General features: G+C 44.9%; 1 protein-coding gene across 1 annotated transcript in view; it reads left to right on the forward strand.

The window, feature by feature from the left end:
• The window catches only part of LOC122919832 (1-phosphatidylinositol 4,5-bisphosphate phosphodiesterase zeta-1-like), a 138,991-nt gene that overhangs the window by 105,285 nt on the left and 16,776 nt on the right, over window positions 1–16,930 (forward strand). Inside the window, exon 7 of the mRNA XM_044269022.1 lies at window positions 16,378–16,534. Within this exon, the coding sequence (XP_044124957.1) occupies window positions 16,378–16,534 (157 nt within the window). The remainder of the gene's footprint in view (window positions 1–16,377; window positions 16,535–16,930) is intronic.

Below are 16,930 nucleotides of genomic sequence, written 5' to 3' on the forward strand. Positions count from 1 at the left end.
TTGGGACCATCAGTTGCGTTGTGGAGAAGTCAGGTGGAGACACATCTCTAGAACAACTGTTCAGAGGAGACTGTGTGGATCAGGCCTTCATGGTAGAATATCTGCTAGGAAACCACTGCTAAGGACAGGCAACAAGCAGAAGAGACTTGTTTGGGCTAAAGAACACAAGGAATGGACATTAGACCAGTGGAAATCTGTGCTTTGGTCTGATGAGTCCAAATCTGAGATCTTTGGTTCCAACCACTGTGTATTTGTGCGAGGCAGAAAAGGTGAACGGATGGACTCTACATGCCTGGTTCCCACCGTGAAGCATAGAGGAGGAGGTGTGATGGTGTGGGGGTGCTTTGCTGGTGACACTGTTGGGGATTTATTCAAAATTGAAGGCATACTGAACCAGCATGGCTACCACAGCATCTTGCAGCGGCATGCTATTCCATCTGGTCTGCGTTTAGTTGGACCATCATTTATTTTTCAGGTCAATGACCCCAAACAGGGGCGGACTGAGCGTTACCTGCGTGCACCCGTGACCTACTTGAACCCGCCGCCCGCCCTGCCTGTGCCGGTCGGCGGCCGCGGCGTTCATCGTAGATGTAGTCAGGGCAACAGTCACAGATACCTCCCGCCGTCTTGTTTAGCGAGCCGAAGGTAGCAGAAGATTCTGGCCCACTGGGCATGCGCGAAAAAAGACGGCTTGGCGCAGGCGCAGTAGCGCCGAGTCAGTTAACAATAAAGGTTAACAAAATGCAAATATCTAGACCTCTTCAGCACCTCTGTGACGTTTACTTGACAGTATTATGTCTATATTGTGGAAGATAGTTTTAAGGAAATGAAATAAAGATTTAAAATGTTATATTAGTCAGCACTTCAAGCTAGACGTAATGTGGTCTGAGTGACCAATTACTAAAAATACTGTCAAGTAAACGTCACAGGTGCTGAAGAGGTCTAGATATTTGCATTTTGTTAACCTTTATTGTTAACTGACTCGGCGCTACTGCGCCTGCGCCATGCCGTCTTTTTTTGCGCATGCGCAGTGGACAGGAACCTTCTGCTACCTTTGGCTCGCTAAACAAAACGGCTCGGCACAGGCGCAGTAGGAGCCGAAGGTAGCAGAAAATTCTGGCCCACTGCACATGCGCGAAGCCGGAATTTTCTACTACCTTCGGCCGTCTTCTTCGCGCATGCGCAGTGGCCCGGAATTATATGCTACCTTCGGCGCGTTCACGCTGCGAGTGAATCCTCCGCGCCTGCGCCGACAAACCCCCGGCAGAGCCAATGAGAAGCCGAGGTGAGAGACACACCTCCCACGTCACTACCGGAAAAGACGTGGGTAGCAAAAAATTCCGGGTAGCAGAAAATTCCGGACCACCGGCCGTCGTAGTCAGGGCAACATAGCTAGGCAGAGTCTGAGATTCATTCATTGGCTCAGCGCGCCGCTCAGGTTGCCTCTGCACAGGGGGCGTGAGTAGACACAGCCAGCAGCCGCTGCCCACGCCCGCCAAGAGGGGGTATGTGATGTGCCATGGGGGGGGGGGTGCCAAAATGTAGCTTTGCTTGTGTTGGCAAAAATCCTTGCACCGGCCCTGCCTGCAGCTTCCCGAGTCCCGCCCATCCCCAGCCTGCTGCTTGTGATAGGTGGGACATGGGCGTGGCTGAAGGTGGAACATGGGTGGGGCCTGGAAGGGGGCCCTTGATTTATTTTGCCCAGGGGTCCTGAGGGTTCTCAGTCCACCCCTGACCCCAAACACACCTCCAGGCTGTGTTAGGGCTATTTGACCATGAAGGAGAGTGATTGGGTGCTGCGCCAGATGACCTGGCCTCCACAGTCACCGGACCTGAACCCAATCGAGATGGTTTGGGGTGAGCTGGACCGCAGAGTGAAGCCAAAAGGGCCAACAAGTGCTAAGCATCTCTGGGAACTCCTTCAAGACTGTTGGAAGACCATTTCAGGTGACTACCTCTTGAAGCTCATCAAGAGAATGCCAAGAGTGTGCAAAGCAGTAATCAAAGCAAAAGGTGGCTACTTTGAAGAACCTAGAATATGACATATTTTCTGTTGTTTCACACTTTTTTGTTATGTATATAATTCCACATGTGTTAATTCATAGTTTTGATGCCTTCAGTGTGAATCTACAAATTTCATAGTCATGAAAATAAAGAAAACTCTTTGAATGAGAAGGTGTGTCCAAACTTTTGGTCTGTACTATATATATATGTATGTATATATATATATATATATATATATATATAAAAGGTCTGGCAGCACTCCCTTGAAAGTTGAGATGAAGGGTGCCCACGGTAATCCCTCGATTCAGGACGGTGAATAAACAATAAAAATCCGCAGCACTCCTTGAAAGATGAAAAAATTTGCTATTTATTCACACATGTCAAGTGACAATGTTTCGGTTCTCTCACAGAACCTTTTTTCAAGTCAGGTGAAACATAAAGTGCAATAGTGCTAGTATATATACATAGTATAGTCATTACCAATTAATTGATCAACCTATAAAAAACGTGCACTCCCCTTTAAAGGAATGTTACAATTCATTAATTTCCATACCACATCTCAATGTGAACAGGGACGAAAAAACGCCCCACACATATTCCATAACAATCCATATATCATGACAGTGGTTTTAGTTATAAACTTCACATAATCATAGTGCGTGTATTAAAGTGCACAGTGAATTAAAAACACATACATTAAAATGTACCTTGCTGGGAGATTGAAACTGTATGTAACGAACAAGGAGAATAAAACTTGCTTCTTAACTCGCGGTGGTTCGCGCTAGTTCAGCGCGTCTACCACTGTCCACTGCGCATGTGTCAACCCTTATCCCTCCTATTGGGCGGTACATAACTGCTGCACGTCACCAGTGGCGGAGACCAAACTGACGCAACGTCAGGTGTCCGTGTAGTGTCGGCGCGTCCAGCAGCGCACCAGCGTGCCCGCTGACCTATCATCAACACTACTCGCCGTGCATCATTGACCATCTCCACCATTTTATCTAAGGCAATCTTTTGGGCAAATATGAAACATCCTCCTTGTTCCACAACACTTGTATACAGCCAATCTAAAACCCAGCAAATCGGCTTCCTTGTTTTTCACTTGTATCACACAGCAATACAAAGAATTATATTGTGGCATTATTTATAGAACTGTAATTGTACGTAACATCCACTGGATCCACCTAATACAGCAATATGGATATACATAGCCATGAGCAATAGAGGACAGGGCACTAGCCCACCATCCCCCCAGTTACCCTAAACTCAACATTTAAACCTTTGGGCTTTAATGTATCTAAACAAAAAATCCATCTGAGCTCATTTTTCTTTAGTATCATTAGCCTATCACCACCTCTTTCCAGCGGTTGAGCCCAAGCATTGAACGTATAGTGAGGCGACATCGGGGGATACTCAGAAGTGGCCACCCTACAATAGCAGCCTTTAGAGACCCCCCTATGATGGCATACAAAAGAGCAGGGAATGTCAGAGACAAAGTAGTGCACTCAAGATTGCCTGAAAAAGGCCAGTTAAGGCTGTTGTGGAAATTTTATTATGCAGACATTTTATTTTAGGATGTGTATTTAATATATTGTGTATTGTCATCATGTCTCTCAGTGGTAATGGTAGATTATTGTATACATGTGTTTGTTAGCTGGCTATGTTATTCTAAATGATGGTGTCTTGTCTTCCTATGTCATCACTTCCTGTATGTCATCACTTCCTGTATGTCATCACTTCCTGTATCCTTGTCTTGGGCCAACCCCTTTTACACCTTTTGTTAGTAAATAAAAGTGAACACACTGGGCAAGGAGGAAGGGGAGTGCTCGGCAAGAATTCAATCACCTGGGTCTGTCTCTGACTGCGGCTGATGGAAGGGGGATTTACCTTTTTCCTTACATAAACTTTGATGCAAGCTGATTACAACAAGTAATATTTCTACAACAGATGGCGAGCTCAGGAAGGAAATCATTTTTTCCTCCGTTATCAGCAGAACTTAAAGGAGACACAGTTTAATTTTCAAAAAGCAAAAAAGGCCGGCAGAAGGTAATATCCTTTTCCTCACTCTCATTTTTGAGAAAGTTTTGCTCTTTGTGAACTGAAATCTGTGTACTCCAATCTGCTGCTATCAGAAAAAAAATCTATTTAAACAACCTATGTGGTTGTTGTCTGCTGCGTCAAGGGGTGTAAGGGTAAGGTAAGTGTTTTTCCATTGTGTAGTTTTTGATGGATTCGAGTTGATTGTATGATGAGCAGTACAGGGAATTGTGTTTTTTGTAACTTCTTAACTTTTATGTTACTGTGATTTTGTAAGAGGCGATTTTATAGAGGTTTATAGAGGCAGCAATTGGTTTTAGTGTGTGTATGACCATGTGCTTGTCGGCCATCTTTAAGTTTGTCGGCCATCTTAGTTAGTTTGCTATGGAAAGCGATTTGATTGTTTTTGCCTGAAATGTTAGTTTTGTCGGATAGTTATCTTGTCTTTTTGTAACTTTTCTATGTACAGTTTGATTTTGTTTTGATAAGTTTTGTGCTGGATATCAGTGGAGTGTTCGGTTATGGTATACCTCAGTGACCAGTCTGATACAGGAACCATTGTGTGAGCATTAGTGGCAGTTTAGTGGTGAAATCGTCCTATAGTTGATGATTCTGCTTAATGTTTGTATATCTGTGGCTGTTACACTGAATTGTAGACTTGTTTGGCATAATTAATACGGGTACTACAGTGTAGAAAGGTTCTGTGGCAAAAGCATTGGGACAACTCCTAGAAATTGGTACTAGTGTGTTGTTTTTTGTAACAATCATTGTGGTGTTTGTTTTTTGTGCAATGGAAAGTATTTTTAAAGAAGTAGCAACGTTGAAGGACACGGCGCCCATTCTTCAGGCTATGCAGGGATCTACTGATCCATGGCTGCAGGCCCAGAATTGCGTAGCAAACCTGATCGGTACCAAAAAATGGCGCAAAAGGAAAGGCAAGTATGCTCTGATTTTTGCTGCTGGGTGGATAGCGGATAGATATCAGGAGTCTTGTAAGCTGAAGCTGAGTTTGGAAGGAGAAGCGGAAGATTTAAAAATTGAAATTGTTAAATTGAGATCTCTTGTCCAGCAGGCAACTGAAGCTGGCGCCAATTATGAATGTGCTGTGAGGTGTAATACTGAGCTGTGCAAGGAGAATGAAAGTTTATCTGAAAGCCTGACGCATGCACGGGGTGCTGTAAGGGAATTGCCAGAGCTATTGAAACAACCGTTGGAGAGTAATGTGTCTGGGGTTAGAGGCAATGTATGGGCTGAGAGCATGGAGAAGTCTGAGGCCTGTGGGTCACATGGTGGATCTGACTCAGGAATGGAGATGGACAATGTGTCTGACCCTGGAGTTGGGCGTATTAACACAAGGCCAGAAGATTCCTCAGATGAGTCTTTGGTAAGTGGACTCAATACAGATAGTAGTGTGGGATCTAGTCATGCTAGGATGGTTAATGTTGTGCGCCAAGTCAAATCGCCTTGTGCAGGGAGGCGAGCTATTCTTTGTTTCGCATGCAGGGAATATGGGCACATTGCACGATATTGTAACGTTGCTAATGGCAACAGACACAAGTTTGTTAAGTACCCCAGAACCACACCTAGAAGTAAAGTGGTTTATTCAGCAAGATGGGGTAATGGTCCCAGACATGCTTCTTTGCAAAGGCAAAGAACCCATGGACAGCCAAGGTCATGGATCAATGAAGCGGATTTTAAATCACAATATGAACGGTTAAAATGTGAAAGAAACCGGTTTTGGGACCTTGTGATGTTAAATCCTGCTTCTCTGGTCAAATGAATCTGAAGCTGTTTGGGGCTGGGCAAATTAACATTTCAATGACTGGGTGGGTAGAAATTCTCTTGTACAGTTTCAGGGGAACCCTCCAAGACATTGATTTGTTAATTCAGTCCTATACAATACAATATTTTTGTCTATTTTTGTTTGGGTATTTCTTTGATTAATTTACATTTATACATTTACATTTTTCTTCTTTTACTAATCCATTTTTATTTTTTAGTTTTTTATTGAAGTTTCTTTCAGTTTTTCCTTATTTACCAACCCATTTTTATTTTTAGTATATTATTAATTTTTTCCTTTTTTCATATTTTGGTGCTTTTCTCTTTTTCTTTCTTTTTCTCCTTCTTTCCCTCTCTTTTCTCTGTAGATTTGGTTAGGAGTACTGGGGTCTCATGATATTGTGTGGGAACTACTGTCTGAATTCAAGGGTTGCTGCTGAGTGAGAGGTTTTTGATCAGTCACTGCAAAAAGGGCTTTGTGTGCTGTTCAGCTTGACTATATAGAATCATATCGGCAAAGGAAAGTGAGTTGATGAGCATTTTTTTTTTAAGGAGACAAGGTGATATATATATCACCTGGGCATACCAATAGCTGTGTGAGTAACCTCATTCCCCACAGGAGTACTGTGTGTTTGTTTCCTGTGCACCCCTCATCCCCACAGAAGGTACTGTGTGTTCTCTGTGTACCCCTCGTCCCCACAGAAGGTACTGTGTGTTCTCTGTGCACCCCTTTTTCCACTCCAGGTCAATTGGAAGCCCTATCCTGTGGTCAGGTCACTATTCAGAGCCAAAACTGAGGCTGGTATATCTCATTAGGAGACTCAGAGGGCCGTCGTGTGTCGGCGAGAGCCCTTTTCCTCACACTGATTACTCCTTTTCCTGAGGTCTAACTAGGGTGAACGGAGTCAGTGTGTCGGTGCCAGAAACCCTAGGGCAACTCAGAGGCGAACGAAGGGGATTAACAGCCGTCCGGCGTAGGTCGCGGGACAATTCCTTGCGTAGGTCGCGGGAAAATTCCTTGCGTAGGTCGCGGGAAAATTCTTTGCGTAGGTCGCGGGAAAATGTATGCTCGAGCATGGGTTTAGGGAAATTTAGGGATCAGAAGGGTACCACTTCTGACTATAGGACAGCCAAGCAGTACATGAAATCCATCTATGGAGGAGGAGTTGTTAAGCCACTCAAAGATTGTCACCAAGGGACTGTAGGTTCAGAGTGGACCATCCCCAAAGAAGGGACCTTTGAGGTCTGGATTGGGAAAAAGTTTGTCCGTAAATTCCCCACTAGACTCCAAAGCCATGGTTCCCTCCAGAAAGCAGAACTGTGGCTGCACAAATCCATCGATCTCCAGCAACAGGACATTCAAAGGTCCCAGACAGTGCGAACTAACACTGTCATGTACTCCCGTCCTGCTAAGACTGCAGAGTCCAAGAGAAGCGCTTTTCTCTTTCTCTATCTCTCTCTCTTATCCCTCCGTCATCTCTCCATCTAACCTTGAGACGATGCACCATGTTTAATCCAGCTTCTCTTCGTCCTGGTTTTAAGGACGATGAGAAGGGGGGAAAGTGGTGCAGAAAACAATGATCTTTAAACTCTCTAACCTCTCAAATGTCAATCAATTTCTAAACCATCACAACTGCCTTTTCTTTGCTGGTACTTGGGTCAAATCTTTGCAAAGAAGGTAAAAATCACGGCCGATCCATGGCCTGAATGTTTCGCTGTAACCCTTTTATTCCATCAGGTATGCCTCCAGGCAGCCCCACGGGTTATCACCCGATGTCCACCACCGGCTTCAGGAGTTGCTCCCGGACCCAGACTCAATAACCAGTGTTCATTCTAGTCAACCAGTTGATTGGGTCATGCTAAAGAAACATCCGAGGACGGGACTAGAGCCGAGATATCTTGGGCCATTCCAGGTGCTGCTGATGACGCCAACCTCTCTGAAGTTCGAGGGACGAGACAACTGGATCAACACCGGTCACTGCAAGAAGCTGCTCAACTAAGTCAAAGAATGCAGAGTATCACTTTGGTTTATTTGTTACAAGGAGGCATTTGTTGATAGACGATATTAATATTAGCTCTGGCTCCTGCTCCTCGCTTGTTAATCCTGTATGGGTGTCCGGGCAGCTAGGCGACCTGTAGATGTGGGATCCTCCAGTTGTGAGGAAGGTATATGGTTATGCCAGGCTAGCAGACACCATTGACAAGGGTCAGGCCCAAACTGACAGGAGCTGGGAAGGGGCGAAGCTATGACAAGTGAGAGTCAGAATCCTTTTTAAAGCTTTGGGAGGTCTTGGGGCTCACTGGTTTTCCATTGGATCCGGGCGAAAGGAAATAGGACATGTACTATGTTTTTTTGTTTCCATTCCTTCTATATGCCGGAGTGGGATGTTCCTGATGTCTAATCGACTGATATACCGAAGCCCGAACAGACAAGATGCCCTGAAGACCAAACCATGGACCAGATGCTGAGGATCCCAAACCAGCCGGCGACCAACGCGAAACGCCACCTCCTAAGTCACCTCCCAAAGAAAAGAAGCTACGTGTCAATATTGACGTTCTGTTTTCCATCATCTGTTTTGTTTTATGGATTCAGGACTATTCGTAGACAAGACTGTTTTTTTTCAAAGAAGAAGATCAAGATTCATCAAGGGACACTGGGGAGCATATGACAAAGAGGAGGGACTGTTGTGGAAATTTTATTATGCAGACATTTTATTTTAGGATGTGTATTTAATATATTGTGTATTGTCATCATGTCTCTCAGTGGTAATGGTAGATTATTGTATACATGTGTTTGTTAGCTGGCTATGTTATTCTAAATGATGGTGTCTTGTCTTCCTATGTCATCACTTCCTGTATGTCATCACTTCCTGCATCCTTGTCTTGGGCCAACCCCTTTTACACCTTTTGTTAGTAAATAAAGGCAGACTGGGCAAGGAGGAGGGGGAGTGCTCAGCAAGAATTCAATCACCTGGGTCTGTCTCTTACTGCAGCTGAGGGGAGATGGATTTACCTTTTTCCTTACACAAACTTTGATGCGAGCTGATTACAACTATTAATTTTTCTACAACAAGGCAAACATTTCTGAAAACGAAGCGTACAGGGAGTTCCCCGTGTTTGGGATGTGTGAACTGTAAACCTATGCACAAGGGACCAGTATTTACACATCCGGACACAGGAGAAACTTTTGATATCAAATATTACCTTACATGTGATTCATCATGGGTAATATATGTATTATGGTGTCCGTGTAAAATGCTCTACGTAGGGGAAACTACGTGTGACCTGAAAACCAGGCTAAACAACCATAGACAATCCATCAGAAATAAAAGAAAAGACCTACCGGTGTCAAAACACTTTGTGGAAAAAAATCACAAAGAAAATGAATTAAAATTCATGATCTTAGACCATGTAAAACCGCTGGAAAGAGGTGGTGATAGGCTAATGATACTAAAGAAAAATGAGCTCAGATGGATTTTTAGTTTAGATACATTGAAGCCCAAAGGTTTAAATGTTGAGTTTAGGGTAACTGGGGGGATGGTGGGCTAGTGCCCTGTCCTCTATTGCTCATGGCTATGTATATTCAGATTGCTGTATTAGGTGGATCCAGTGGATGTTACGTACAATTACAGTTCTAAAAAAAATGCCACAATATAATCCTTTGTATTGCTGTGTGATACAAGTGAAAAACAAGGAAGCCGATTTGCTGGGTTTTAGATTGGCTGTATACAAGTGTTGTGGAACTACACGGACACCTGACGTTGCGTCAGTTTGGTCTCCGCCACTGGTGACGTGCAGCAGTTATGTACCACCCAATAGGAGGGATAAGGGTTGACACATGCGCAGTGGACAGTGGTAGACGCGCTGAACTAGCGCAAACCACCGCGAGTTAAGAAGCAAGTTTTATTCTCCTTGTTCGTTACATACAGCTTCAATCTCCCAGCGAGGTACATTTTAATGTATGTGTTTTTAATTCACTGTGCACTTTAATACACGCACTATGATTATGTGAAGTTTATAACTAAAACCACTGTCATGATATATGGATTGTTATGGAATATGTGTGGGGCGTTTTTTTCGTCCCTGTTCACATTGAGATGTGGTATGGAAATTAATGAATTGTAACATTCCTTTAAAGGGGAGTGCACGTTTTTTATAGGTTGATCAATTAATTGGTAATGACTATACTATGTATATATACTAGCACTATTGCACTTTATGTTTCACCTGACTTGAAAAAGGTTCTGTGAGAGAACCAAAGCGTTGTCACTTGACATGTGTGAATAAATAGCAAATTTTTTCATCTTTCAAGGAGTGCTGCGGATTTTTATTGTGTGTGTATATATATATATATATATCCTGTATATATAGATTAATTTTTATAAATATATATATATATATACATATAGACGCACACACCACAGTACAGTAATACACTAGCAACACAGTATTATAATAATACAGCTAGCTACACTACACACAATACACTATTCCCATTCCACCCAAACACTACCACCCACCTGGCTACACACTGTCCCTATGGGGTACAAGGGGTTAACGCAATTGTGGCACTGCAAGGGTTAACATACATGCAGACCAGGGAACATAACGCAGGCCAGGGGTAGGAATGGTTCTGACAGGGTTAATGCAGGGTTGGCTGGGACTGCAGGGGTTAAGGACCTGCAGGACAGTGCAATAGGGATAAATACAGGATTGATACAGCCCAGCAAGGGTTCAGGGGTTAATGCTGGGGTTCAGGGCAGCAGGGGTTAATGCTGGGGCTGCCAGGGCAGCAGGGGTTAAGGACCTGCAGGACAGTGTTTCATGGTAGGGGCAGGGGTTAATGCAGTAGCCTTGAAGGGGTTACTGCAGCAGGGATACAGGGCAGCAGGGGTTAATGCAGGTATATTCAGGGGTATGGGGTAATGTAAGGGTTCAGGGGTTAATGATACTCAGCCAGTGCTCATCTTTAGGGAGTTACTGCTCGTCCCAGGAGAGATCCTCACTTGATCATTTTCCTGGGGATGGTTCTCCGTCATCCATGGGGCTGCAGGCACTCCACTGAAGTCCACTCTACCACCTGTGCCTCTCTTTATGCTCAAATCCCAAGAGCCCTCCCCCCTATTCCCAAATGCTGGACTTTATCATAAGTAGGGGGGAAGCAGTTTGGCCATGGGGCAGAGGTGTGGAAACCTATTTATGATGTCTCTGGTTAGAAAGCCCCCTGACAAACTGTGCCAGAGAGTCTGCAATCGCTTTGTCCTGAGGTGACCAGCAAACGGGCCCATCCTACTGTTTGGGGCCTGAACAGAAGAGGACTAGATACTGATCAGCTGTTATCCTAAAGGGCTATCAGCACAAGCATTTCTCTAAACATGGGGGATGAACCGTTGATAAGAGTTGATAGGGAATTGAATCTAGGGAATATTTAATACACTTCCCTTTACATATATACACATATCCCACTTGGCCACTCAGCACCAATATATATATATATATGATAACAAAAGAGCTCATGCCCTGCGCGATCTAGCGCAGGGCAAGGGAGCGCATCGGAGCATGAGATGCTCCGATGCTAGCCTCAGGGGGGCTGCCTGGGTGAAAATAAGGGTATGTCCGGGTTCAGCTCTGAACCTGGACAACCCCTTTAATAGAGGAGCAGAACAGGCCTAATTCACCATGTAGCTGCCATTTCACGTCCTTGGCCCTGATGAAGCTAAGGGAGGACTGAGTACAGTATTACAGCAGCACAAACCAGTAAGTCTATGTCTGAATATAGAGAAAGTCTAGTGGAAATTAGAGCTAAACTAGCCAATGGACTTCACAAGCAACAGTGACCAGGAGGAACTTAAAGGTACCTGGGTACTTTTACACTAGCGTTTTTCTTTTCCAGCATAGAGTTCCGTCCTAGGGGTTCTATACTGGAAAAGAACTGATCAGTTTTATCCCCATGCATTCTGAATAGAGCGCAATCCGTTCAGGATGCATCAGGATGTCTTCAGTTCAGTCGTTTTGACTGATCAGGCAAAAGATAAAACCGTAGAATGCGTCTCACAAATGCGTCTCACAAATGCTTTCAGTCACATCCAGATCGGCAGATCCAGCGGGCAGTTCCGGCGACGGACTCACAATGCGTCTCACAATGCTTTCAGTCACATCCAGATCGGCAGATCCAGCGGGCAGTTCCGGCGACGGAACTGCCTGCCGGATCACACTGGCGCAAGTGTGAAAGTAGCCTTATGCGCAAAATTATCCTTTACCAAATGCCTCTAAGGACATAGAACGGAGCAGAAGACTAATGCCTGCTGTAGAGGGAAGTGGTAAAATCTGCATATATGTGTATATACAGTACAGACCAAAAGTTTGGACACACCTTCTCATTCAAAGAGTTTTCTTTATTTTCATGACTATGAAAATTGTAGATTCACACTGAAGGCATCAAAACTATGAATTAACCCATGTGGAATTATATACATAACAAAAAAGTGTGAAACAACAGAAAATATGTCATATTCTAGGTTCTTCAAAGTAGCCACCTTTTGCTTTGATTATTGCTTTGCACACTCTTGGCATTCTCTTGATGAGCTTCAAGAGGTAGTCACCTGAAATGGGATTTCTTGCCTTATAAATGTAGTTGGGACCATCAGTTGCATTGTGGAGAAGTCAGGTGGATACACAGCTGATAGTCCTACTGAATAGACTGTTAGAATTTGTATTATGGCAAGAAAAAAGCAGCTAAGTAAAGAAAAACGAGTGGCCATCATTACTTTAAGAAATGAAGGTCAGTCAGTCCGAAAAATTGGGAAAACTTTGAAAGTGTCCCCAAGTGCAGTCACAAAAACCATCAAGCGCTACAAAGAAACTGTCTCACATGCGGACCGCCCCAGGAAAGAAAGACCAAGAGTCACCTCTGCTGCGGAGGATAAGTTCATCCGAGTCACCAGCCTCAGAAATCGCAGGTTAACAGCAGCTCAGATTAGAGACCAGGTCAATGCCACACAGAGTTCTAGCAGCAGACACATCTCTAGAACAACTGTTAAGAGGAGACTGTGTGAATCAGGCCTTCATGGTAGAATATCTGCTAGGAAACCACTGCTAAGGACAGGCAACAAGCAGAAGAGACTTGTTTGGGCTAAAGAACACAAGGAATGGACATTAGACCAGTGGAAATCTGTGCTTTGGTCTGATGAGTCCAAATTTGAGATCTTTTGTTCCAACCACCGTGTCTTTGTGCTACGCAGAAAAGGTGAACGGATGGACTCTACATGCCTGGTTCCCACCGTGAAGCATGGAGGAGGAGGTGTGATGGTGTGGGGGTGCTTTGCTGGTGACACTGTTGGGGATTTATTCAAAATTGAAGGCATACTGAACCAGCATGGCTACCACAGCATCTTGCAGCGGCATGCTATTCCATCCGGTTTGCGTTTAGTTGGACCATCATTTATCTTTCAACAGGACAATGACCCCAAACACACCTCCAGGCTGTGTAAGGGCTATTTGACCATGAAGGAGAGTGATGGGGTGCTGCGCCAGATGACCTGGCCTCCACAGTCACATGGTTTGGGGTGAGCTGGACCGCAGAGTGAAGGCAAAAGGGCCAACAAGTGCTAAGCATCTCTGGGAACTCCTTCAAGACTGTTGGAAGACCATTTCAGGTGACTACCTCTTGAAGCTCATCAAGAGAATGCCAAGAGTGTGCAAAGCAGTAATCAAAGCAAAAGGTGGCTACTTTGAAGAACCTAGAATATGACATATTTTCAGTTGTTTCACACTTTTTTGTTATGTATATAATTCCACATGTGTTAATTCATAGTTTTGATGCCTTCAGTGTGAATCTACAATTTTCATAGTCATGAAAATAAAGAAAACTCTTTGAATGAGAAGGTGTGTCCAAACTTTTGGTCTGTACTGTCCATTTTACCACTTCCCTCTACAGCAGGCATTAGTCTTCTGCTCCGTTCTATGTCCTTAGAGGCATTTGGTAAAGGATAATTTTGCGCATAAGGCTACTTTCACACTTGCGGCAATGTGATCCGGCAGGCAGTTCCGTCGCCGGAACTGCCCGCTGGATCTGCCGATCTGCCGATCTGGATGTGACTGAAAGCATTTGTGAGACGCATCCGGATGCGGATCCGTCTCACAAATGCATTGCAAGAACGGATCCGTCTCTCTGCTTATCATGCGGACAGACGGATCCGTCTTGTATTTTCTTCTCACATTTTTACCGGTCTGCGCATGGCGGGTCCAGCATTCCGGAATTTTGAATGCACTAATACAATTCTATGGGAAAAAATGCCGGGCATTCAGGCATTCTACGGTTTTATCTTTTGCCTGATCAGTCAAAACGACTGAACTGAAGACATCCTGATGCATCCTGAACGGATTGCTCTCTATTCAGAATGCATGGGGATAAAACTGATCAGTTCTTTTCCGGTATAGAACCCCTAGGACGGAACTCTATGCTGGAAAAGAAAAACGCTAGTGTAAAAGTACCCAGGTACCTTTAAGTTCCTCCTGGTCCCTGTTGCTTGTGAAGTCCATTGGCTAGTTTAGCTCTAATTTCCACTAGACTTTCTCTATATTCAGACATAGACTTACTGGTCTGTGCTGCTGTAATACTGTACTCAGTCCTCCCTTAGCTTCATCAGGGCCAAGGACGTGAAATGGCAGCTACATGGTGAATTAGGCCTGTTCTGCTCCTCTATTAAAGGGGTTGTCCAGGTTCAGAGCTGAACCCGGACATACCCTTATTTTCACCCAGGCAGCCCCCCTGAGGCTAGCATTGGAGCATCTCATGCTCCGATGCGCTCCCTTGCCCTGCGCTATATCACGCAGGGCAAGGTCTCTTTTGTTATCAATAACACACTGCCGGGTGGAAACTTCCACCTGGCAGTGTGCTTGGTGACGTCACCGGCTCTGATGGGCGGGCTTTAGCGCTCGCCTAGCCGTTTTACTTGCTAGGGCAGCGCTAAATTCCGCCCATCAGTGACGGTGACATCACCGGGCTTCCTAGCAGCCCCATGGAGAACCCCGGTATGTCACCAGAACTCCAAAAAATGCCTTGAACTGCTCCGATGCTCATGTCAGGGGGGCTGCCTGGGGGGAAAATGGAGGTATGTCTGGGTTCAGCTCTGAACCCGGACAACCCCTTTAAGTTACTTCTCTGTCCTCTCACTTCCCTTCAACTAAATTTATTAGTACACCCCAGATATAGTATATACTGCATTTTTCGCCCTATAAGACGCACTTTTCCCCCCCAAAAGTGGGGGGAAAATAGCAGTGCGTCTTATGGGGCGAATGCGGCGGGTGTATCAGCTGTGAGGGAGGAGGGGCTGGGGGCCGGCATCTGCTTTTATAATGACAGCGGGGCCCGTGCAGTGACTGTATTCTACTACACGGGCCCCGCTCACTGTATAATCGTATCTCTAATAGTTAATTGTTATGTATATAATCGCATAATGAGCGCTGTGTATTACTTACAACTACCAAGCGCTCACCGCTCAGTAGGTAGCAGCGAGGAGGGAGGAGGCAGGCCGGGAGGACGGGCGCTGGCAGCGTGAGTCACTACGTCACGCGCCTGCGCCGCCCACTTTATGAATGAAGCAGGCAGCGTGGGCGCATGACGTATGACTCACACTGCCAGCGCCTGTCCTCCCGGCCTGCCTCCTCCCTCCTCTCTGCTAAGAGCGCTTGTAGTTGTAAGTACCGTAATACACAGCGCTGATTATGCGATTATATACTTAACAATTAACTATTAGAGATACGATTATACAGTGAGCGGGGCCCGTGTAGTAGAATACAGTCACTGCACGGCCCCCGCTGTCACTATAAAAGCAGATGCGACCCCCACCCCGTGTATTGAGGGTCATTCACTACAGGGACACTTATGGAGGGGATCTGTGGATGACACATAGCATAAGATGCCATATATGTGTCATCCACAGATCCCCCCCATAACTGTCATACACAGATCCCCATAACAGTGCCATCCAGAGAGCCCAATAAGAGCCACCCACAGATCCCCAAGTGTCACCCACAGATCCCCCATAAGTGTCACCCACAGATCCCCCATAAGTGTCACCCACAGATTCCCCATAAGTGTCACCCACAGATCCCCCATAAGTGTCACCCACAGATCCCCCATAACAGTGCATCACCCACAGATCCCCCATAACAGTGCGTCACCCACAGATCCCCCATAACAGTGCGCCAGCCACAGATCCCCCATAACAGTGCCATCCACAGACCACAATTAGTTCAAAACCCACCAAAAGCACACCTTTTGGTTCAAAATTTTTTTTTCTTATTTTCCTCCTCAAAACCCTAGGTGCGTCTTATGGGCCGGTGCGTCTTATAGGGCGAAAAATACGGGTAAGTGATGCCAGCACCACCTAGGGGTGAATAGATGTAATGACACTGCCAGCCTGATATTAGGAATTACAATGACTTTAGAAATACATTCAATAAATATGCAAATGTTTCAAGTGTCCACTTGTACACAGATAAGAGGGTGCTGCAGTCAGATAGATCTTAATGATTTCCACGTCTTTTTCTCAGGTAGAGAACAGGGAGATGGCCACGGTACTTTCAGATTTGGTAATTTATACCATATCTAAAAAATTTTACAATTTTTTATATTCAAAAGAAAAACAAAAATTTACAGAAATGAATAGTCTGCTGGAACAGGAGGCACAAAGATTGGCCCAAAACTCAGGTCAGTTATGTTCTCGTCTCGCTGTGATGTCGCTCTCGACTCCTCCCTCTGGTTTTGTCGTCTGGGCTCCATCACAATTAATGATGTGGGTTTGTGGTTTCACTCAGGGCTTAAAATAAAAATGATTCAGGATTTTATGGACGCTCAGATGAGATTTGTCAATTGGAAATCAGCTATTTACTTGGATAACATCAGCAAATATCAGCCACCTTAAGGGTACATGCACACGTTCAGGATTTGTGTGCGGCGAATACACACTGAAATCCGTAGGTGTTCTCAGGCAAATCAACCAGCATCAATTGGTGCGGATTTCCGTGTGGATTTTACTAAGTGAATGAAGAAAATCCGGTCAGGAAAAATAAATTAAATTGACATGCTGTGGATTTAAAAATCCGC

This window comes from Bufo gargarizans, chromosome 9, assembly GCF_014858855.1.
Source record: "Bufo gargarizans isolate SCDJY-AF-19 chromosome 9, ASM1485885v1, whole genome shotgun sequence".
Lineage (NCBI taxonomy): Eukaryota > Metazoa > Chordata > Amphibia > Anura > Bufonidae > Bufo > Bufo gargarizans.